The sequence below is a fragment of the Schistocerca cancellata genome, chromosome 8, assembly GCF_023864275.1.
Source record: "Schistocerca cancellata isolate TAMUIC-IGC-003103 chromosome 8, iqSchCanc2.1, whole genome shotgun sequence".
Taxonomy (NCBI): domain Eukaryota; kingdom Metazoa; phylum Arthropoda; class Insecta; order Orthoptera; family Acrididae; genus Schistocerca; species Schistocerca cancellata.
In genome coordinates this window covers 595,391,860-595,410,325 of record NC_064633.1, presented here as the reverse complement: position 1 = coordinate 595,410,325, position 18,466 = coordinate 595,391,860, and the positions used below count along the sequence as shown (strand labels likewise).

The 18,466-nt window shown below is 41.6% G+C and overlaps 1 protein-coding gene across 1 annotated transcript in view; it reads right to left on the bottom strand.

The window, feature by feature from the left end:
• Positions 1 to 1,918: 1,918 nt before the first annotated feature.
• The window catches only part of LOC126095699 (cytochrome P450 6a2-like), a 108,905-nt gene continuing 92,357 nt past the window's right edge, over positions 1,919 to 18,466 (bottom strand). Inside the window, exon 5 of the mRNA XM_049910451.1 lies at positions 1,919 to 2,168. Coding sequence (XP_049766408.1) covers positions 1,919 to 2,168 — 250 coding nt within the window. The remainder of the gene's footprint in view (positions 2,169 to 18,466) is intronic.

Sequence of the window (18,466 nt, the reverse complement as noted above, 5' to 3'; positions counted from 1 at the left end):
CAGGCGCTGCTTCCACAAATTGCCTCCACTCCTTCCCGTTTTGTGCCCGGTTCCTCCAGGTGTCTCCAATTCCCAGGGCTGCTAGGTCCTTCACCAGGTCGTCCAACCAGCGCTGCCTTGGTCGTCCAATGGGGCGTTTGGTGTTTGGTTTCCCCGCTAGTACCATCTTCGCCTGTCTTCTATTTGGCATACGGGTTACATGGACCACCCATTGTATTCTTTTGCTCTTTATCTTCTGTATGATGGATGGTTGCCGCATCAAAAGGTACATTTCCTGGGTTTTCCTCCTCCTCCATTCTCCGTTATGTAAAACTGTGGTCCCCATATCTTCCTCATTACTATTCTTTCAAATATTAATATTTTTTTCCTTTTCTCGCTTAGTCATGTTCCATGTTTCTCAACCGTACATTACTGCTCGGCATATCACTGTGTTGTAGATTTTCATCTTAGTGTTCACTGAGATCGATTTAGAGCCAAGCGCCTCTCTGAGGGAATGCATGCATTTCATTCCCATTGCTATTCTTTCCTTTATGTCCATTTTGATGTTGTCCGTGGTAAACCAAGATCCCAAGTATTTGAACTGGTCTACTCTCTTGAACCTCTTGCCATCTACCTCAAGAAATTCTACCTGTTCTTGTTTTCTTCCTAATTGCATGAACTCTGTTTTGTCTCTATTTACTTTGACCCGTACCTTCTGTGCATAATTGTCCATATTTTGGTACATTTCTTTCAGCTCGTGCTTTGATTCACTTAATAGTACTATGTCATCTGCACATGCGAGGCAATTGAAGTTACCGTCCCTCTCTACTCCAGCCCACTCCTGTTGCCGACACTTATTTATCACTTTCTCTAAGATGACATTGAACAGAACACATGAGTGAGCATCCCCTTGTCTGAGGCCTGTCTCAGTCTCGAATGTTTCTGATGTGGCTCCTCGGAAACGTATTGCTGCCTTTCACCCTTCCATACAAGATTGCACCATTCTCACTAGCTTCTCAGGGATTCTGAAGTCCGGCATTGCATTGTATAGGCTACTCCTGTGGTTGCTGTCATATGCACGTTGAAAATCGACAAACAGGCTGTAGATATCTTTATCATGTTCCCAAAGTCTTTCAAACAATTGTCTTAGTGTGAAAATATGATCTATTGTCGATCAGTCTCGTCGAAAGCCAGCTTGGTACTCCTGTATGTCGTTCTCTATGAATGGTTGCAATTTTCTGAGGATAATGATGGAGAGCACCTTATACGTTACATTCAACAAGCTGATTCCTCTGTAGTTACCGCATTCCATTTTGCTTCCCATCTTGTATACTGGGCATATTACAGTCAATTTCCATTCTTCTGGCAGTGTCTCCTTCTCTCATATCAACTGGATCAGTTTATATATCTCTAAGTGTAAGCTCTCACCTACCTCCTTGATTAATTCTGATGTTATTCCGTCCTCCCCTGGGGATTTCTTGTTTCTGAGTCATTTGATTGCGATTTTCACGTCTTCTTCACTAACTTCCCATTCTTCTTCATCTTTCCTTTCCTCCGTAGTTTTTGCAGGTAAAATCTCATCTTGGTTTGGGCGATTCAGCAATTCTGAGAAGTATTCTTTCCATCTTTCTACAATTCTTTCCTTGTCATTTATCAAGCTGCCGTTTTTATCTCTAATGAAAAAAGTTAGGTTCTGAAATCCACGTCTCCTATTTTTTATGTATTGGAAGAATTGCTTTGAGTTCTTGTTGTGGCTCTCTGCCTCAACTTGTTCTAGCTAACTGGCTAGATATATTCTCTTCTCTGCTCTTAGGATTCGCTTTGTCTCCCTTCTGACGTTGATAAAATTTTCCCTTTTCTACTCATTCTCCTTGTCAGCTAGCCACTTCTCTCTCATCTTCCTTCTCTTTTCTGTAGTCTTCTGGCATGTCTCGTTGAACTATTTCCTCTTCTTCATTATCTTCTTTCTTCCCAATATATCATCCGCTGCTCTTAGTACTGTGGACTTTATTTCTTTCCACCTTTCCTCCACCTCCTCTCCTGGTTCTCGGGTCTCTAGGATCTCTAAACAATCTTTGATTTCTATAGCATATTGTTCTTTAATGGCACTTTCTCGTAGTTTCTCAACATTCAAAGCAGGTTCTAGTGTCCCCTTCTTCTTATTCATGCAGGTGAACATGAGTTTAAGCCTGCACACAATGAGGAAGTGGTCTGACGCACAGTCGGCTCCTCTATACGACATGACGTCCATGACTATATGGCTACAGCGCTGGTCCACCAAGATGTGATCTACCTGGTTGGTGGTTCTCCCATCTGGTGAACACTATGTTCCCTTATGTATTCTCTTGCGTTCGAAGTAAGTCGAACATACACTCAAGTTCTTTGAGATATCCAAGTTGATCATCCTCTGACCATTCTCTATGGTCCCATCAAGCAAACTGTGCCTTCCTGTAGTTGGTATGTTGAATTCTTCTTTTCCTGCTTTTGCATTAAAATCTCCCAGCACTATCCTGATATTTGTAGTTGGTGTGCTCTCAACTGTTTGCTCTAGTTGGTCATAGAACTCTTCCTTTGCCTCATCTGTTTTATCCTCAGTTGCGGCATGAACATTGATGAATGTGATGTCCGACTCTTGGTTTCCAAGTACTATATAGGATATTCTCTTGTTAACAGCTTAACTCCATCTGGGGTCAGTTGCCTTGCAATAGCCATTGCCGGTCCCAATCCCGGATAAAGGAGGAGGGATGGGCATTGGGCTAACAACCTAATCCTGTGAAAAACCCTTTGTTACGAAAAACAAACTTGCCTCGGACGTGGATGGATACAATCGAATACAAAAACTGCAAAGGACAAACGGCATACGATTTAGAAATTTTAATTTTGGATCTTGGAATGTTCAGAGCCTGTGTAGACAAGGAAACATCCAGACTATGGTCTCAGAAATAAACCGATATAAACTGGACTTGGTGGTGGTACAAGAGACAAGATGGCTAGGAGAAAGAACTCACAAAGAGGATAGATACACACTATTCTACGGTGGATGTGTAGATATGCATGAATTCGGTACTCGTTTTGTACTACACAACAAAGCAGCAAATTCGGTGAAGGAATTCAAAGATGTTAACAGTTTCTATGTCTGTGCCAAAATGTTGTCTTGATTGCCATTGGCTCATGTGGGCAGAGATGAACCGCAGAGGATGCGAAGTCCGGTCTCTATGGTGGCTGATGAAACTCTTTCCATCGGAAACGCTGCGGGAGCGTTCTCATTGCCCTTGCAGTGTGCACAGGACAATTGTCTCAATGGAGAAAATGCACGACAGTTAAGTTGTGTGGATTGCATGACGTCAGGAGAAATCAGTCAGCATGCACTCATACTTCTAGGGAGACACTATTTTCTAAGCATCTTTGCGTTCTCACTCTGCGTTTAGAATCTGAAAAGTGCGACGTGATGCTATCGGGAAGCACACTAGAGACACTGCTGACACATGAAGCTTCATCGGATTTCCATTATGGTTGCCGCTTCACAACCAATCTGACCTAAATAAATGATTTCAGTGTCTATAGTGACAATATGAATACTGGCAGCACTTGTTCTACTGCTGCTACTGCCACTAATAATAGTAATAATAATAATAATAAGAAGAAGAAGAATAGGCCTCCAATATGTTCAGCCAGTCGTAAAAGGCGACGAAAAGAACAAACCACTAACAGGGCTAACCCCCCTTTTAGTGTGATTAGTTGGTTCAGGGCAGAACTAATGAAGCCTCGTACAAGCGCTGTCATGGTCGGGAACGACGCTTGAACCCTATGCCCGCCCACAATGGTAACGACACTGTTAGCCACACGGAAAATGATTTAAATCCAAATAAAGGTGTTTTGCAGGATATGCTTCTTGCAACCACTCTAGAAGCAAAACATAGACAGAGGATGAGATGGTCAGATGAAGTTAACCGACACCTCATGTTCTGTTATTACCAAGCAACAAACTTAGGAACCAACACAACTGGATATAGATCACAAGTATACACAACATTTATTACCAGATACCCAGAATTAAAATTTTTAACAGAACAACGACTAGCTGATCAGATCCGTGTAATAATAAAAAATAACAGGATAGCCCAGTCAGAATTAGAAAACATCAAACAACAAGTACAACAAATACTGGAACAAAATAATGTGGAATCAGAAGAAGAAGAAAATACAGTAATGGATTCAAACATCCCAGAGCAAACAAACCAAGAACAACACGCATCAATTAAACAATCAGAGGAAAACGAAATCTTAACAGAGCCACCAGAACAAGCACAAATAGGACCCGAAGTGACACACATGTTAGATATAGAAGAAAAATTTCAGCTGACATATATAGAATACAAAGACACAAATACAGACATTAGACAATTTTTGCATACACCACCAAATAACCCACAAGTCGAAACAACAATAACAACTATCAACAAAATCATACACAACAAAATAAATGAAAATACAACTATGGAAGAGTTACAACTACTGGCTTATATAGGAGCACTCACTACGCTAAATATGCACACTAGGCAGAGATCAAAACCAACCAACACACAGAAGAAACTCACAAAACCAGCATGGTAACACAGGCTACAGATCAGAATAGAAAAACTGAGAAAAGACATTGGACAGCTAACACAATTTATAAGATATGAAATATCAGGCAAAGAACGAAAAAGGTTAGGTAAAACCTCACAACAAGAAGCGATAGAGCAAATAGATGAAAAGAAGCAGAAATTACAAGCATTGGCCAAACGACATAGAAGATACAAAAAAGTGAAAATAGAAGGAAACAACACCAAACATTCAACACAAACCAAAAGAAATTTTACCAGACAATAGATAACAAACACATTAAAATAGACATTCCACCAAACATAACAAACATGGAACACTTTTGGAGCAACAGATGGTCAAACCCGGTACAACATAACAGACATGCATGGTGGATTCAAGCAGAAACAGGCACATACAAGATGATACCATAAATGCCTGAAGTGATAATTTTCCAACATGAAGTCACCCGAGCAATTAATTCTATGCACAATTGGAAAGCCCCTTAAAAAGATAAACTAGCAAATTTCTGGCTAAAGAAGTTCACCTCAACACATTCACATCTAACTTAATTATTTAACAGTTACATTGCAGATCCATACACAGTCCCTGATACACTTACACAAGGAATAACTTATCTGAAACCTAAAGATCAAGCAGACACAGCAAACCCAGCAAAATATCGCCCTATAACATGCCTACCAACAATATACAAAATATTATCTTCAGTCACTACACAGAAATTAATGACACATACAACACAAAATTATAAATGGAGAACAAAAAGGCTGTTGCAAAGGAGCACAAAGACGTAAAGACCAACTGATAATAGATGTAGAGGTGACATATCAAGCTAAAACTAAACAAAGGTCGCTACACTATGCATACATTGATTACCAAAAAGCTTTTGATAATGTAACCCACTGATGGTTACTACAAATATTGGAAATATACAAAGTAGATCCTAAATTGATACAGTTCCCAAACGTAGTAACGAAAAATTGGAAAACCACACTTAATATCCAAACAAATTCAAATAATATCACATCACAGCCAATACAGATTAAGCATGGAATATATGAAGGAGACTCATTAAGTCCTTTCTGCTTCTGCCTTGCTCTGAACCCACTATCCAACATGCTAATAATACAAATTATTGATATAATATTACTGGAACATACCAACACAAAATCACACATTTGCTATACATGGACGATATAAAACTACTGGCAGCAACAAATCAGCAACTCAACCAATTACTAAAGATAACAGAAGTATTCAGCAATGATATAAATATGGCTTGTGGAACAGACAAATGTAAGAAAAACAGCACAGTGAAGAGAAAACACACTAAACAAGAAGGTTACATATTGGATAACCACAGCGACTGCATAGAAGCGATGGAAGAAACATATGCCTATAAATATCTAGGATACAGACAAAAATAGGAATAGATAATACAAATATTAAAGAAGAACTAAAAGAAAATGTAGACAAAGACTAACAAAAATACTTAAAACAGAATTGACAGCAAGAAGGAAGACAATAGCTATAATTACTTATGCTATACCAATATTGATCTACTCATTTGGAGTAGCGAAATGGAGTAACACAGACGTAGAAGCACTCAATACACTTACACGATCACAATGCCACAAATATAGAATACATCACATACATTCAGCAACAGAAAGATTCACATCAAGCAGAAAAGAAGGAGGAAGGGGATTTATCGACATAAAAAACCTACATTATGGACAGGTGGTCAATTTAAGAAAATTCTTTAAAGAACGAGCAAAAACTAGCAAAATACACAAAGCAATCACTCATATAAATACATCGGCTACACCACTGCAATTTCATAACCACTTCTACAACCCTTCAGATCACATAACATCAACAGATATGAAGAAAGTAAATTGGAAAAAGAAAACACTACATGGCAAGCACCTGTATCATCTAACACAGCCACACATCGATCAAGACGCATCCAACACATGGCAAAGAAAAGGCAATATATACAGTGAGACGGAAGGATTCATCATTGCAATACAGGATCAAACAATAAACACCAGATATTACAACAAGCATATTATTAAAGATCCCAATACCACAACAGATAAATTCGGACTTTGCAAACAACAAATAGAAACAGTAGATCACATCACAAGCGGATGTACAATACTAGCAAATACAGAATACCCCAAAAGACCTGACAATGTAGCAAAAATAATACATCAACAACTTGCCATACAACATAAACTAATAAAACAACACGTTCCCACATACAAGTACGCACCACAAAATGTACTGGAGAATGATGAATACAAATTATACTGGAACAGAAACATTATAACAGATAAAACAACACAGCATAACAAACCTGACATCATACTCACCAATAAAAAGAAGAAATTAACACAACTAATCGAAATATCTATACCCAATACAACAAATATACAGAAGAAAACAGGAGAAAAAATTGAAAAATACATCCAACTGGCTGAGGAAGTCAAGGACATGTGGCGTCAGGATAAAGTTGACATTATACCAATTATATTATCAACTACAGGAGTCATACCACACAATATCCACCAGTACATCAAGTACATCAACGCAATACAGCTACATCCAAACGTATATATACAACTACAGAAATCTGTAGTTATTGATACATGTTCAATTACCCGAAAGTTCCTAAATGCAATGTAACATATACCGTACAGTTAAAAGGAAATCACGCTTGATCAAGGTCCGCGTCACTTTCCATTTTTAACCAGACATAACGTCTGAGAAAGGAAAGAAATAATAATAACAATAATGATAATACCACATATGAAAACGATTTGCATGAGTGGGTATACCAAATCTATGTTTTGTGTTAAAGGAGTTCCGGGAGCAGGAAATTCAAGGAGACTAGGAGACTCCTCTAAGTAAGAACACTAGGAAATGAGAAAGATCTGGTTGAAAAGAAAGATGTACAAGGGTAACGATTGTACACGGGGACAACGGTCATCATTACTGCCGTTTCAGTAGATACGTCATTGACTGTTGTCTGCAGCTGGAGATGTTATTCAGTTCTCTAACATAATGAGGGAAGTCAGATTCCCGCTACTGAGAAGAACTTGGAGAGAGTGGCTAAATGATGGAGAGGGACAGAAAGGATTCTGCTCTGATAGTAACCATGTTGTTCTCTGCCATGTTGTTCAGGCAAGAGCATTAAGATCGAAGAGACGTATGAGGGGCGAAGTGCATTGATAGTAAGACAGTACAGAAGCCAGAGTCCATGGAAATCTTTACACTTGTCTGTACGCAGCCAGGATAGCAGTGCATATTACGGTTAAGTCTGATCAAAGAGTCCAACATCACGGATGTAACAAACACAGGCATTCACAACCAGTTCCAGGAGTCGTGATCTCTCCGGACAAAGGCCTTACTAATTAGAAATGTATGTGTTTATAAAGTTTCTTTTTTCAGTTAAAATGAGATGAGCTTTTTATATTTTTGTATGGCGTTGAAAGATGCTGATGCTATCTTGCGCAATGCAGTTACTTGGTCAGTCTAATTTAGATTTTCAACTGTTATTCATTCTAGACGTTTTGCTGAAGGAGAGGAGTTGATGTTTGTCCCATTTAGGGTTAAAGATGGTAAAAATTCCCGATAATTTGGGCTAATAAGCCTAGGATGACCAACCAGAACCGGTTTGGATTTGGGGGAGTTGAGCTTCAACGCTCTATTCTGAGCCCATTTTGATAGTACATCTAGGCCGGTATTGAGATTCTCGATAACTTTTTTTAGAGTTTATTTGTTTTGCATTTAGATGCAACTGGAAGTCGGTGGCGAACAAGTAATATTGCCAGCAGGACAACACGTACAGTGAAAATAGTACCAGACCTAATACCGATCACTGTGGGGGCACGTGATACCACGTGTCTCCATTATGACTTTATGGCGATGCACATGACGCATGGCTGACGATACGCTGGGTGAGAGCGAAACCACTCCACAGTGGAGCCAACTCCCCCCAGCGATGTGACGAGTCCTCATTGCTTCCATGCCTCGACACGTCGCCGTTGTTGTCAGTGCCACAGGTGGACATACCAGCTATCAGGTAAGTGGTCATAATGTTCTGGATGATCAGTGTATGCCACCACTATATTACCTATTGTCGAAATTTGAGACAGCCAGATATTTGTATGGGTTAGCTGATTACAAGTGTGATTTGCTGATATGATAAATACATTGCGCAACAGAATTAAATGATCACTCTGTGATGATCTCCCACTGCGACGTACAAGCTTCAAATTTGGCTCAAAGATGACTATGATGTATGTGGTATCACCGCCAGACACCACACTTGCTAGGTGGTAGCTTTAAATCGGCCGCGGTCCATTAGTACATGTCGGACCCGCGTGTCGCCACTGTCAGTAATTGCAGACCGAGCGCCACCACACGGCATGTCTAGAGAGACTTACTAGCACTCGCCCCAGTTGTACGACGACTTTGCTAGCGACTACACTGACGAAGCCTTTCTCTCATTTGCCGAGAGATAGTTAGAATAGCCTTCAGCTAAGTCCATGGCTACGACCTAGCAAGGCGCCATTAACCATTTCTATAGAGAGTCTCACTTGTATCATCAAGAATGCTGTATACAAATGATGGATTAAAGTTAAGTATTAAAGAAGCTACGTACTTTTCTTTATAGCATTCATTACGTATCCTGTTTCAGATCTCAGCAAGCCGGCTTGAATTTAACGCGTGCATTTCGGCTACTTCCGAGTGGCGTGGCTGTCTTGATACGCCACAACAATGTACCCATGCAATGGTGCAAAAGCCTGGAGGCCTCCGGCGTCATCTTTGGGTTCGGCGACGCTCCAAACAGCAAGTTGTCGACACATGGGGGAAATAACTCCAAGGGCTCAGCAGTTGTATGTGAGCTGCACGGTGGATTAATGATGTCATATTTGCAACAAATTTCGTCACAGCGCTTCCTATTGCCACCGTGGACGTATCACACGATGGAAAGGTAGTCGTAGTCGCTGTAGCCCACAATTTACCTCTGCGATGCAGATCAGAACCGCGACACCTAGCGTTCAATATGCGCAGTTTTCTTACAGTTGGCTGCGGAAAGCATTTCACACACATCGACAGGATAAGGCGTCAGTTGTTGGTGTAAGATGTCGTCTATAAAACTCCCCATTTTTGTTGGGCTTCGGCTCCCTCACATTTCACGGCGGAAACCACTATCTGCAGTGCGATGAGCAACAGGTGGATGTTGTTGATACCTTTTGACATTAGTGACAAACCGGTCCAACCTCCACCCCATGAGCGATTCAGCCTTTCTGTAAGGACATCGAGTGCCTGCAACCCCATTGGACGTGATCGCACTACTTTTGAGGGTAGCGTGACAGAAATTCTAGCTGTTATGTAGATGCTAGAACCAGCTGGGAACGTTCGTAGTTATTCGACGATATGTGAACGCGATCCGAAGCAGCAACGGGTTTATATGTTTTTTTCAGTCCTTCTGTTTCGACGCGAAAGTCGCCGAAGTGGCGTCGAATCGAAAGACTTGCACCCGGCGAACGGTATACCCGTGGGGGGGAGGGGGGGCTAGTCACACGTCAATAAAATAAAAGCCCTTCCCTTACGCGCCGTGCTGTGGCGTGTTACAGAGGACTGCGACACTGACACATGTGTGAATAAAACGGCGAAGGGTCCCTCTGAGACCGCGCAGTTCGGCTACGTCCCTCAGTGTCACCCACCCATCTTTTTTGAGCACACTGAAAATGTATCTCTACCATGACGAAGTACTACGTGCCTGTAGGCAAGGAACTCTATTGCTCTAGCTCAGGGCTTAACAACTGGCCGGTTTTGGGCGCGAGTACTCGCTTCTGCTCAGGCACGTGCTCGCGAGCAGGTGCAAGGTCGCGGAGTAGGGTGGGAGGCGAGGGAGGGGAAATGCGCGCGCACGTATGAATAGGACCGCAGCGTGCCTATTGAATTCGCGCTGACTGTGTAACGTTTAAAGTACTAAGATCAGCTCTAACAGTCACTTCGCAGGTTAAGAATCACATCAAGTCGCCGTTGCGTAACCCCAACCATGTTTTCGCAGTTCAATGCCCATAGGGAGGAATTGTATCTGTTTACAGTAAAAGATGGTGTTGCAAAATGTTTAGTACGTCACAAAACGCTGAATTCTTTTAGGAAATTTAATTTGCAGCGACATTATATGTCGTACCACGCGAAAGACTATTGAAGTGGAAAATGTGATGGACCAGATCGTGCACAGGAAGTTATTAAACTTAAAAGGAAGCTGTCCGATCTGGACGACGAAGAAAAATCAACTGAAGCAGCTCTCAGAGTGAGTTACAAAATTGCTTTGCTTTTAGCAAAATCCCTGCGCCCCTTCACTGATGGCGATTTAATAAAATAATGTTTGGTAGTTGCAGCGGAACATTTGTGTCCATCTCTAGTTGAACAGTTTCGGATTGTGCCATTATCTAACATGACCATTATGCGTCGCATACAGGACATGGCAGACGACGTCCAGAGCCAGCTTGCAAATATCTGCAAAGATTTTATGGCGTATTCTCTAGCACTGGACGAAAGTGTTGATATCACTGGAACAGCGCAGCTTGCCATATTTATTGGAGGTGTAAATAGAGATCTTCAGGTGAGGGAGGAGCTCCTCGATGTAGTAGCCATAAAGAACACTACAACCGGAGGTGATATTTTAAGTAGTGTTGAAGAAAGTGTTGAAAATATACGATTGTCGAGGAATTCTTTAGTTTCAGTGTCTACAGACGGTGCACCAGCGATGACAGGGAAAAAATCAAGTTTCATTGCGCTGTTGAAGGAGAAAATGAAAAAACCGACCGTGCCGAATGAAATAAGGGGCGTTCACTGTGTGATCCACCAGGTAAACTTATGTGCAAAGAGTATCACTTTAAAAAATGTGATGAGTATTGTTGTTTGTACAACCAATTATATAAGGAAGCATGGGCTACAACACAGGCAATTGAGGATGTAGAAAGCCAGTATGGTAGCCTGCCTTATTACAGCGAGGTCCGCTGGCTTAGTCGTGGCGAATTATTAAATCGATTTTTTTCCCTATTAGATGAGATAAATATGTTCATGGAAATAAATAACGCCGGCCGCGGTGGTCTTGCGGTTCTGGCGCTGCAGTCCGGAACCGCGGGACTGCTACGGTCGCAGGTTCGAATCCTGCCTCGGGCATGGGTGTGTGTGATGTCCTTAGGTTAGTTAGGTTTAAGTAGTTCTAAGTTCTAGGGGACTTATGACCTAAGATGTTGAGTCCCATAGTGCTCAGAGCCATTTGAACCATTTGAAATAAATAACATGTGTGTTCCTGAATCGAAAGAGCCTTCATGGAAATGTGATCTCGCGTTCTTAGCAGATTTAACTAGCCATCTGAATGCTTTGAACATTTCACTGCAAGGTAATAATCTGCTAATTACTCATTTCATAGATCGAATACGAGCTTTTAAAATGAAATTGACACGTTGGGTGAGTCGGCTGGAAACAGGAAATCTAGCTCACTTTCCTAAATTATCATCCATGCTAGATGATCACAAAGACTGTGAACGTTATTCACATAGTTTAGTTGCCCTTAAGGAAGAATTTGATCAACGCTTTCAAGATCTGACAGCACTAGACAGTGATTTTTATCTGTTCTCCTCTCCATATTCAGCGAATATTGAAGAGATTCGTCCTGAGCGGCAACTAGAACTTATTGACCTGCAGTGTGACAGAGAATACAGACACAAATTTCAGAAGAAGAAAAACATTTTGGAATTCTGCAGACACTTCCCTCAGGATAGATTTCCTCGTTTGCACAAACTGGCGGCTACAATAATATCAATGTTCGGTTCCACATATGTTTGTGAACAATTGTTCTCTGGAATGAAATGTAACAAGACGCGCCTGAGAAACGCATTGTCTGGTCGAAATTTAAACTGCACGCTGCGCCTACAGTGCACAAGAACAATTACTCCGAACATAGACGCAATTGTAAAGGGCAATAAGTACAAGATAACCGAGAATCCCACACTTCAGTGACACCTTTTATTGTGTAACAGTTCACAAATTAATACGAATGTAGAGGCATACACTAAGCGAATAAAATTATGTGGCACGTGTACATTCTCCTTTATTTGTTTCATTTGTCGCAGTAATAATTCGTGAGTGATATCCCTGCAGGTGGCCGCGGATTTACATTGACTGGTGGCAGCTGTTGTGTGCCCCACGTGATTCTCCCCACTCTCCGCTCTGGTCCGGTAGTGGGGGTAGCGTGCTCGCGCTGCTCCGTGCTCGCGCCTTGCTGCTCACAGCTTGCTCTGCGAGCACGTATGTTGTGAAGCCCTGGTCTAGCTCGTGCCAGCGGTCGTGGAGAGTCGAAAGATTCACTGCTTGCATCCATCTATGAATTCGCCAGAGGTTTTCTCTGTAGATGTACGTTTCCAGAATGCTCAATGTAGGTGTGCTGGTGGCGTCGAGGGTGTTACTGAATTAGAGTCTCAGAGGGGTGCTCTGATATTTAAACGTCGCACACCCCAGTCAACACGCCACAGGAGGGCCCGAAATAGCTCTGAAGAAGTATAATCACCGTTATCTGTTGTGGATGATTTTCTCATTTCTTCGAATGGTTTTTTTACGGTCCCCTCTGGTTCCAACCAGTACACCAGAGAAAAAGTTGTTGTCAAGCCACACTCCGAAGGAGTTTCATCACGTTCATTGGGGTTGCAGGCCCACGATGTCCTTACAGAAGGGGTTGAACAGTGCGAGGGATGTCAGCAGTGTCAAAGATTGTCAAGAACGTCACCCAGCTGGTCGTCGCACAGCAAACTGTCCTTTTCGACCGCGAAATGTGAAGGAATCGGAGACCTATGGAAAGGGGTGGTTTTATTGATACCACTTATGCCACCCCGTGAGGCCTTTACGTGTCGACTGTGAGTTGCTGTGAGTCTGAAATATTTTCCGCGACCACTCAGAAAACGTCGGCGTTCGTCAGCATTGTGAAAATTGATACCAATGCGACATCACGGACCCGCCTTACCGTTAACATGAGCATCTGAGCTCTTTATTTCGCGTTTGTCGACGCCTTGCTATTTCAAGCGTCGCCGATGCCCATGGTGACGTCACAGGTAATGCTTTTGCAGAAGAATGCGGTAGGCAAGTTTAAGTCAAATCTGATATTTCTTCCTTGCAATGGGACTTAATGATGGGGCATTAGAAAAAGTGATCTTTTAATTGTGTTGCGCATTGTATAAGAAAATAAGTTTTAGCGTTCTGTGAAGGAGTAGTACAACGTATTGATGCGTACACTGGGGCAACGACACGTCTTTACTGGTGCGCAAATGGAACTCCCGCTATGAGCGAGTGAGGTGGAAATTTCACCAAGTTATACATACAAACATTTAATGCTAGCAACTCAGCGTGCAAAACTAGATATAATTAGCTTCTAAGCTTCCAATCCTTACTTAAAATTAAAAATTTGCCGATTATTTATGTCTTAGGTTACCAAACGAATATTCTTGCCAGCGTAATATTTTCTGAGGAACTATTCATTTTAAATATATGCTGTTAGATGTCAGTTTGATCAGCACTGGAGCACGATTAATTACGAAAATCTTTTTTTAAATGTTTAAAGAGTGGTAAAAAATTTGGATTGAATTACAGAGTGATTCAAAAAGAATACCACAGCTTAAGGAATTTAAAACTCTGCAACGACAAAAGGCAGAGCTAAGCACTATCTGTCGGCGAATTAAGGGAGCTATAAAGTTTCATTTAGTTGTACATTTGTTCGCTTGAGGCGCTGTTGACTAGGCGCCAGCGTCAGTTGATGCTAAGATGGCGACCGCTCAACAGAAAGCTTTTTGTGTTATTGAGTACGGCAGAAGTGAATCGACGACAGTTGTTCAGCGTGCATTTCGAACGAAGTATGGTGTTAAACCTCCTGATAGGTGGTGTATTAAACGTTGGTATAAACAGTTTACAGAGAAGGGGTGTTTGTGCAAAGGGAAAAGTTCTGGACGGCCGAGAACGAGTGATGAAAATGTAGCACACATCCAGCAAGCATTTGTTCGCAGCCCAGGAAAATCGACTCGCAGAGTTAGCAGAGAGCTGCAAATTCCACAATCAACTGTATGGAGAGTCCTACGAAAAAGGTTAGTTATGAAACCTGAACGTCAACTACCCGAGGCGATGGATCGGCCGCCAGGCAGTCCGTGACAGAGCACTTCATCACTGGCCTCCAAGAAGCCCTGATCTTACCCCCTGCGATTTTTTCTTATGGGGGTATGTTAAGGATATGGTGTTTCGGCCACCTGTCCCAGCCACCATTGATGATTTGAAACGAGAAATAACAGCAGCTATTCAAACTGTTACGCCTGATATGCTACAGAGAGTGTGGAACGAGTTGGAGTATAGGGTTGATATTGCTCGAGTGTCTGGGGGGGGGGCCATATTGAACATCTCTGAACTTGTTTTTGAGTGAAAAAAAACCTTTTTAAATACTCTTTGTAATGATGTATAACAGAAGGTTATATTATGTTTCTTTCATTAAATACACATTTTTAAATTTGTGGTATTCTTTTTGAATCACCCTGTATAGTGTAATGTGCGACACTAGCACTGAATGGCATGATAGGGAAGTGACAATGGCGGCAGCCAACAGGTAGCGGGCTGAGAGAGGCACAGTGGGAGGCAGTGCAAAGTTAGCCGGCCGGAAAGGGTGAGGAGTAGCTCTGTCTCCAGGGCGCGAAACTGCAGCGCTTGCACGAGTCGATTTCTGGATTGCAACTGGTCGTGTACGCCAAATGTTGGGACTTCGCGACTTCAGTCCACATCTTCACAGTATTTTTTCATGAGTGAGACCATAGAGCATATTTAAGGTTTTCATAGAAAAGTACGTTGATCTTAGAAGACTCTTGTGTCGCTTGGCTCATTTCATGTAAGAATACCCAGCTACACTCATTCATTAGTATTGCAGTTAACAAGTCTGGAAAGAACTCACCAACTCGTAGCCTGTTGAAAATAGGAACTGTTTGGCAGTTGTGTGCGATCGGTCCCTAAACTCCAACTAACGGGCCAGAATCAGTTCAGGTAAATCGGGTCGTGCATTAATATTCCCCTCCTAAGACTTATTTACTATAACATAGGGACTATTAGTCAGACTCAGGCTGTTGCTGAAACATTTGGCACTACACTGTTTTAGGATGGTTTTCTCAACTACGATCAGTCCACAAGTGGTTTAGACTTCCCACCACCGAGAAATGAGAAGGTCATACACCGTAAACCGAAGAAAATAAGGAAATAAGATGCAAAGTTGAAGTGCAAAGCAGGAGCGTCACTGAATGAGCGGTGTTATTCAGGCCTATACTGAAAATACGGAAAATGTCCACAGTAACAATAACGGGATCTGAGGCTGCATAATACGCATACGAAAGTAGGGATCTACTTGAACTCGTCCTAAGAGCCGACACGAATGAACGAGGCTACGCGGAAACTTGAAGAGAGATCCTTCCGTGAATGAATCAAAGTCATAATCCCCCGTTATCACGGGGATTAAGATGGGGCCACAGGGACTTGCTGCGTGGTCTTATGAAAGATTATAGTTTTGAAATAGTAATTTATATCGAGGACATAAAAGTGTAATTTTGACTTTGGACCACGTAAAATGTCTTGGAATAAGCATTTTCCTGGATCAAACTGATTTTTATTTGAACAACCTTGGCATCCTTACATGTTTGTATAAACCACGCCGCCGACTGACACATGGCGTGCAGGAAAATGGAAACTTGGAACAGTTTTTTGCATCACTTTACACGATAATTCCATGATGCAAAATAGGGGCTAAAACAGTCACTGTTACACATAAAAATCATCCCGATCCAGGTAGGAAAACGCCTTTCAATGAATATGAGACAGCAAATAATGGTAGAAACGAAGAAAGGAGTTGCTGTTATTACAGTAAACTAGTCAACCGAAAATTTGGAACTTCATGTTGGACAGCATCCCTTTTACCTAGCAGTACTGTGCAGACATGATATCCGAAATTCCCACTAACTAGACTTACATAATCTCTTCTGAGGGAAAAGTCTGAATGAAAATCTCACACCCAGTACAAGACGTTGTTCAGAGAGGAATACATCAGGTGTGCCGCTCTATCGATGAATGACACGTTTAGAAGATAACGTACCGTATTCGACGTAGTATTTCGTGTTGGAGTATTTGCAGCGTATCACTAAACACAAACGGTAAACAGATGCCTGCGGAGGCTGATCCTTATATCTCAACTGAGTCAAATGGTTCAAATGGCTCTGTGCACTATGTGACTTAACATCTTAGGTCATCAGTGCCCTAGAACTTAGAACTACTTAAACCTAACTAACCTAAGGACATCACACACATCCATGTCCGAGGCAGGATTGGAACCTGCGACCGTAGCATCAACTGAGTCACACTGCTACATATGTTAATTGTAATTTTATTTTAGATTCACATTATAGTGTGCAGAACCGTTCTACCTGTTTTACAGAAGCAAGAAAATAAGAAGTCAATAGTAATTACAAGGGATTAAGTTTACAGTGTCCTTAATAGAAACGCAGGCTAAAATAGCTGCAATGTGAAACGTATATGTGCTAAATGCCTGCCACACATGAGAAGGAGAGCGATCATGGATTAGCATACAGTGAACAAGGGAAGCCATCGTTGTGTATGCTTTATAGTCGTATTGTGTTGAATGAATTATATTTATAATAAAAGCATTCTCTAATGTTAGCTTGATCTGTTGAAAGGTAGCTGTCCTTATGATTGCTATAACTGTCTCTAAGCAGCAACGTTCCATATGTTTCCTTGATAATAAGCAGAAGAGAACCACATGATTAAGAGTTTTCTGTGGTAGTTATAGCTACGTGTAGGTGTTGTCTGGTGTTAAATGTCATCTTTTCCAATGAAGCAGCTCTTGTCAGCCTTTCTTAACTGAGGTATTTGTTCCTTAGAGACTTTAATTCTTTATTCGGATAAGATTTTTTGACTATTGAGTTATGTGACAGGATTTCTTTTTTTTCTAATATAGTAAGCATTTTTTTAATTCACTGCTACTGGCAAAACTCTTCAAATACTTGATAGATATTTTGCCTAAAGTGGTCTAGATGAAAGGTTATTTGCTGAACAGTTTTCTCAAGGGATTCATATAAGTGAAGGCTAAAGTGTTTTAAATCACTTTGGCTTGTTATCAGACTCATATTACTTTAAGTTGTGGGTCCATGTATGGCGGCATTGGCATGTTGAAATGGGTTAATGTTAGATTTAATAAAAGTTTCAATAAATGTTTTACGTAAAGTATGACAAACAAGCTCATTCAATCACTCCACCCCTTTAATCCCGATACCCTAGTTCCCTTCAACACTAGGCGACAAACAGTCATTTCGGAAAAGACTTCCTACCAATTGAGTTTGTTAGCTTCTGGTTTTTATTGAGATCATCACTTTTTGTGACAACCGTCTTGGGAGCTGAAGTGGTAGGAAAAGAAACAGAAAAGCGTAGCAGGGGAAATAGTGTACTTTGGTGTAGCTATATAGTTACATAGTCTTTAGTATCACGTTCATTTTGACAATGCATTAACATTTGTTAAGCAGAATGAGATTTTCACTCTGCAGCGGAGTGTGCGCTGATATGAAACTTCCTGGCAGATTAAAACTGTGTGCCCGACCGAGACTCGAACTCGGGACCTACACGCAACAAGCGGCTACACGGGTAGCAGGGGTTGTGTGGCGTGGGCTGGGCGGTTTTTTAGGTTAGATGGCCTCGGGCAAGTGCAGAAAGGGCAACAGCCTCAACGGGTGCGGGGCAAAGTCAGGACATGCGGGGACCAAGCAGC